Source organism: Lotus japonicus, chromosome 5 (assembly GCF_012489685.1).
Source record: "Lotus japonicus ecotype B-129 chromosome 5, LjGifu_v1.2".
NCBI lineage: Eukaryota > Viridiplantae > Streptophyta > Magnoliopsida > Fabales > Fabaceae > Lotus > Lotus japonicus.
In genome coordinates this window covers 14,615,651-14,621,533 of record NC_080045.1, presented here as the reverse complement: position 1 = coordinate 14,621,533, position 5,883 = coordinate 14,615,651, and the positions used below count along the sequence as shown (strand labels likewise).

Below are 5,883 nucleotides of genomic sequence, written 5' to 3'. Positions count from 1 at the left end.
ATATTTTTTTTTCCGCCCCTTTTTGCTAATTAAAAATCTTTTTTGCATTAGAAAAAAAATTCTAAAAATCATATGTTAAAAAAAAACTAAAAATCACATAATGGTCTCTTCCTATTTTTCAATTTACATCTTACCAACATTATTCTTAATTCCAAGACACGGCTAAACGGTGGGGTCAAAATCCATTTATTTATTAACGAATATCTATCTAAGGATTATGCTCTGTTTGCAGGCACAATGTGTATGCACATTCGCCTTAATCCAATAAGTGCGTTCCCTAATATGCATTAGAAATGGTAATTCCAATTTAGGAGACACTAAATACTGTTTTGAATTGAAATCATATTCCAACGAACGTGGTAACTCTTCACTCCCTCCAAAATTCTGAAATTCCAAAGAAAAGTTTAATGAATCAGTGAAAGGTCAATTGGACCACATGTTTATATAGAATGGGTCATTGTGGCTTGTTTTGAGACATTTAAATTTTTTTCTAGGTACGATGTATCCAACGAACGGTGAACTGAGATATTCTCTGATCTTGCTAAGTGTACTACTGATGCATGCTCTTACCATTTCTGAAACACACACACTGGGAAAGAGTGAGAGCATGGATTTCAATGAGTTGAGAAAAGCGGTTGAGGAGGTAGAACTAGTGGATGGTCACGCCCACAACTTAGTTGAGGTTGACTCCAACTTTCCTTTTATCCATGCCTTTTCTCTAGCCCATGGTGATGCTGTTTCTTTCTCAAATAGCTCTATAGCCTTCAAGGTAACTCCTTCCTCTCATATTTTTTCTTTTATGAAAAATGATTCTAAACACCACTTTTGTAGCGGATACCATCAGCACCTGCCGTGTGTCGTGTTTTTTTCACGGCCATAAATTGTAGTTTTCAATTTGTGGCAATCAGAAAACTGTTAAAATTGCAGGGTGTTGATGGTGTCTGTCATAAAGTGTTGTACACCAATTACAAATCTATTTTCCAATTAGATTAGAGTCTCAATCACTTTTCTGTGTCTTCAACTTTTTGTAACATATAAAGTCATATGACATTTTTAAATTTTAAGTTGTCATATAAGAAAGTCTTTCTCTTCTCAAAATTATGAAACATATCAGATGAGATAAGTGTTTACTGTGAAAGATGAGAGCTAGACTTTTTATATGCCCCACATGGAATCAGCATTATTGGACATACGAATTGATTTCCAAGTTATACCAATATTTGTTCAAATGTGATCGATCCTCTAGACTTCTGTTTTCTTTAGAACATTCAATATTTTATGTATGGAATCATAATATGACAGCCTATTATATGTGTAATATCAGAGAAACTTAAGAGATGTAGCTGAGCTTTATGGAACCGAGTTATCTTTGGAAGGAGTTGAAGAATACCGAAGAGTCAATGGATTGCATTCAATCAGCTCAACATGTTTCAAAGCGGGAAGATTCTCTGCCATACTCTTCGATGATGGCATAGGAATGGACAAAGTGCAAGATATAGAATGGCATAAGAGTTTTATACCTAAAGTTGGTAGAATCTTAAGAGTTGAAAAGCTAGCAGAGAAAATCCTTAATGAAGTGAGAAAATCCTATCGACATTCACTTTTGCTTTCAATTTCCTGGATTATTAGGCATCTAATTAGGAGCTTTATTTTGCTCTGTTTTACTTGTATAGGTAATTCCATGTCATCTGCACAGGTTATATGTTTTTATTTGAGTTATATTTCATTACAGTATTTCATGAAAGGAAAATGACATTTTTTTTATATTCTAAATAATGAAAAATAAAAGCAACTAGACTAATTTGGGCTGACACAATTGGCCACAGATTCTGAGGTTTAACTATCTACTCCCCATAGGTTTAGGGTTCGAACTCTTTGCGTCTAGTAAAATCTCAGTTGGTGAGCACCCTTTTCAGGGAGATCCTCTGGTGCTCCTAGAGCCATGTTGGCATATCACAAACCTGCTTGTGGTAGTAGCCGGCCATGCATACGCAGAAGTGGGTACCTGCTGGTCTCCCGACGGAGGTGCTCTCTCCGTGCTAACATTTTATTCAACAAAAAATGAGAACCTGGAAAAAGGATCCTTACGATCACTAGAATAAATATCTAATGAAGAAGTCATCAGAACATGATATCAGGACATAAAACTATTTTTTTTTAAGAGAACCAAAATTGATCAAATGAGGATGAATTATCAGGTTTGTTTGATTCTTGTGATTAGAAGAAATTCATGTGAAGTTCTAGTTAGAGGAATTTTCCTTGTGATTTCAAGCCTTCTCATTCACACTCCTTTAACCATTTTCTCACCCTAACTTTGCTGGTAGTTGAAATTGAAAATATATCTAAAGGTCATATCAAATTGAAAAATGAATTGTTCACACTTCACCGCTTCAACTAAATGGAGAGAGATATGAAGAAAAGAGTGATATGATAGGTGATGTGATATGAAAAAAGGAAAGAGATAGAAAGAAAAAACAAGTGAAAATGAGATGGAAGATAAACTGGACTATAAACATATCATTGGTGTATCAAATTCTGTTATCTTTTTTCATTTTTATTGTTCAGAAAAGTGGAAGTTTCATTATCTTTGGAGGGTTATTACACTGCTGTTATATTTATATTTGATGCTCCCTGAAGGGTTTGCAAGGTGGATCTTCTTGGACATTGGCTTCATTCATTGGCGCATTTTCCTCACAGTTGAATTCATATCCTTCATCTCTATCAATCTATCTATATATGCACGCACACACACACACACAAAATAAACTCGTGTAGCTGGATTCCTAAGCATCACTATTACAGTAGTTGGTGAGATCTATAGCTTGAAAAGCGTAGTTGCATACTACGCTGGCCTACAAATCAATACAAATGTGACAGAAGAGGATGCTGAGGAGGGTCTGAGACAGGTGTTGAGTGGTGAGTAGAGAATACAAATTGGTTTGATTGATATAATCTGTTTCATGATGTTCATGCTAATATTGTTCTATACTTTTTCAGCTCAGATGCCTATCATGATAACAAACAAAAATCTCGTTGACTACCTCTTCTTGATAAGTTTGGAATTTGCTCAATCCCATGACTTGCCAATGCAGATACACACAGGGTAATGCTTGGTTTAAATTTGTCTGATACCTTTTACATATATGCATATCCAAACATTTTTGGGGGAATTTACAATAAAAGCTTGGGATATGGATCACTCTGGGATTTTGAAAGAATTTGATTTTGTAAGTGTTTAGGAGGACTTACATTAATAAGGTTACTTGAATATCTAAAGCTTATTGAAATAGACTATCTTACATTAGGGTCTCCACATGTTAATGAATTGAATTAGTGTGTGCCTTGTCCAGTTTTAGAAATGTCAAACTACAGTTGTTTTAGTCATTTTGGCTATATAAGATGTCGATTAACTTAGTCACTGAAAGATGAAAGTAGGTGAAATAGTCTCAGAAAGACCAAAAATAATATCAATTTAGCCCTTAAAAGATAAAAATCACAATCAGTATAATCTTTGAAAGATGAAAAAAGACGACTCATTTTAGTCATTGAAAGACTAAATTGAAATTTGATTTTATCTTTCCGGGACTATTTTGCCTATTTCATTACTAGGGAGAAAAAGTGATTGACCCTACACATTTCAGGAACAAAAGTGGCTATTCACTACTATAAGGAGATAGATCAGGATCTCCATTATTCTCTGTTTGATTATATTTGTACCTCTTACTCTAACCTAATGTGTCAAACTTTGCTTAACTTTGCTTTCTGCAATTAGCTTTGGGGATGGAGGATATGGTTTGGATTTGCGACTGACCAATCCTCTTAATCTCTACAACGTTCTTGAGGACAAGAGATTTTCAAAGAGCCGGATTGTTCTTTTACATGCATCCTATCCATTCTCAAAAGAAGCATCATCTCTAGCATCTGTGTACTCTCAGGCAAAATATTTATTACTCAGTGTCTTGTATTAGTAGAATTGAATTTGGATTACAGGTTCAGTGGTGGCTAACACAATCTTCTCCTTCAGGTTTACCTTGATTTTGGGTTGGTAATTCCAAAGCTTAGCAAACATGGGATGGTTACTTCAGTGAAAGGGCTTTTGGAGCAGGCTCCAATGAGTAAGGTGAACATATAAGCAATTAAAAGAATTGTTCACAGAGAATAGATATTTTCATCTAAAGTTATCTATCTTACACTAAGACTAATTTCAAAATGAATTTCTAATTTCAAATAGTTAGACATTGTGAGTGGAATGACTTGCATTATGCAATATACTAAAACATAAAATACAGTTTCTTAAAGGTGTTATGTAGTCTATAATAGAATTAGGATCTTCTTGAGCTTTTATTAGTCAACTGAAACATGTAGTTTGGGAGAAGAGTACTTTAGTTTCTGGTCATGACATTTAATGTCTCACATGAATAAGCTTTTCATTGCAGGTGATGTTCAGTACTGACAGCTATGCATTTCCTGAACTCTTCTACTTAGGTTGGTTAACATCTAATATGGCACCCAAATTTGAAGAATATACTTAAAGTCTTTGTTCTGCTGATTTCAGTTTCTCATGTTTTTCTTCTTTTGTACAATCACCCCCTTGAATTGTGCTTTTGTTTGTTTCTTTCCTTGATCTTTACACTTGGGTATGACTCCAAATCTACCTTAGGACCAATACACAGTTTTCTCTTTATTTGATATCATGCCTGCATTGGTGTATCATATTTTTTAAAAGTTGAAACTAGTTTCTGTTATGAATACTCCCTAATACCAAGACCTTACCAATTGCATATTGAGAGATATGTTTTGAAGCAGAGGCCAGAGGCACAAGCTCAAATTAGTAAAGAGGATAAGTTATAAGAGTTGTTCTTTAACCTCTATCAACTAAGATGTTACTTGTTACTATATGTTTATCATCTCTTTTCTAGCCTTTGCCTTGGATATACAATGTTAGAAAGTGGAAATTCCATAGTGTGTGCAAAGTACTAAGGCATGTCATTTTTATATAAAGTTCTGATTTCAACTTGCATGTCATAACTTCTTGAAAATGAGTGCAACAATTTGTTCTTTGCTGCTTTAACTCTATCTTTCAAAATTTCCACTTTTGTAGTTATATAGGGTGTGAACTGTGATGACTACTGGTTAAAATAATGAGATTTACTTTCACAGGTGCAAAGAACGCTCGCGAAGTTGTTTTCACGGTTCTACGCGATGCATGCATTGATGGAGAGCTCTCAGTTCCAGAGGCTGTGGAAGCTGCAAAAGACCTCTTTGCAAGAAATGCAATCCAGTTCTACAAGATCACAATTTAGATCAGGGAATTACTACTTTTTTTTATAAACCAGACAAGTACTACTGTGGTTATATTTGGAAGAGCTTATTTGAGTTGATCTTATGGCATAAGCACTTAGAGTTCTTGTGAAATGAGCAGCCTAAATCTATCTATAAGCTATTTTGAGTTTATTTCAGTAAGCTTATGAATAAGTGCTTATGTGATAGATGCTTATTACTATAAACGCTTAATTAGGTTGTTTATCCAAATGAACCTTTTTGAATAAGGTCCTATGTTTAGGACTTCGTCTGGTTATGAATTTCTGATCCATCATTAAGAGTTAATTATATTCCAAATATGAAGTGTTGGTTTCTAGTTTCAGTTACTGTGTAAGGCTATATATTAGCCAATGTTGTTTTTTAATCAATGTAGAAAAAGTATCCCCCAGTCTTGTGCTATTTCTTATCATTAGAGATCAGAGGTAACAGTTATTTGCACCATTTGAATAATGGCTTAGAAACAGATGTGCTACTTGTTCATATGGATTGATGGTGGTTCAGGAGTCAGGACAATAAAGTGTTATTAATATGAGGGATATACCTGAGTGGAGGCATGATCAT

General features: G+C 34.5%; 1 protein-coding gene across 2 annotated transcripts; it reads left to right on the top strand.

The window, feature by feature from the left end:
- Positions 1-229: 229 nt before the first annotated feature.
- LOC130720867 (protein fluG-like) lies at positions 230-5,619 on the top strand. Of its 2 annotated transcripts, none has more exons than XM_057571564.1 (10): positions 230-359; positions 495-769; positions 1,325-1,576; positions 2,638-2,706; positions 2,802-2,916; positions 2,998-3,103; positions 3,773-3,935; positions 4,025-4,120; positions 4,437-4,485; positions 5,161-5,619. In XM_057571564.1, exons 2-10 carry the CDS (start codon positions 500-502, stop codon positions 5,301-5,303), a joined length of 1,263 nt encoding a protein of 420 aa, XP_057427547.1. In that variant the 5' UTR covers positions 230-359; positions 495-499; the 3' UTR covers positions 5,304-5,619. The 2 variants fall into 2 exon arrangements, with proteins under 2 accessions (XP_057427547.1, XP_057427548.1); XM_057571565.1 differs by having other exon boundaries at positions 279-296.
- The last annotated feature ends 264 nt before the right edge of the window (positions 5,620-5,883 follow it).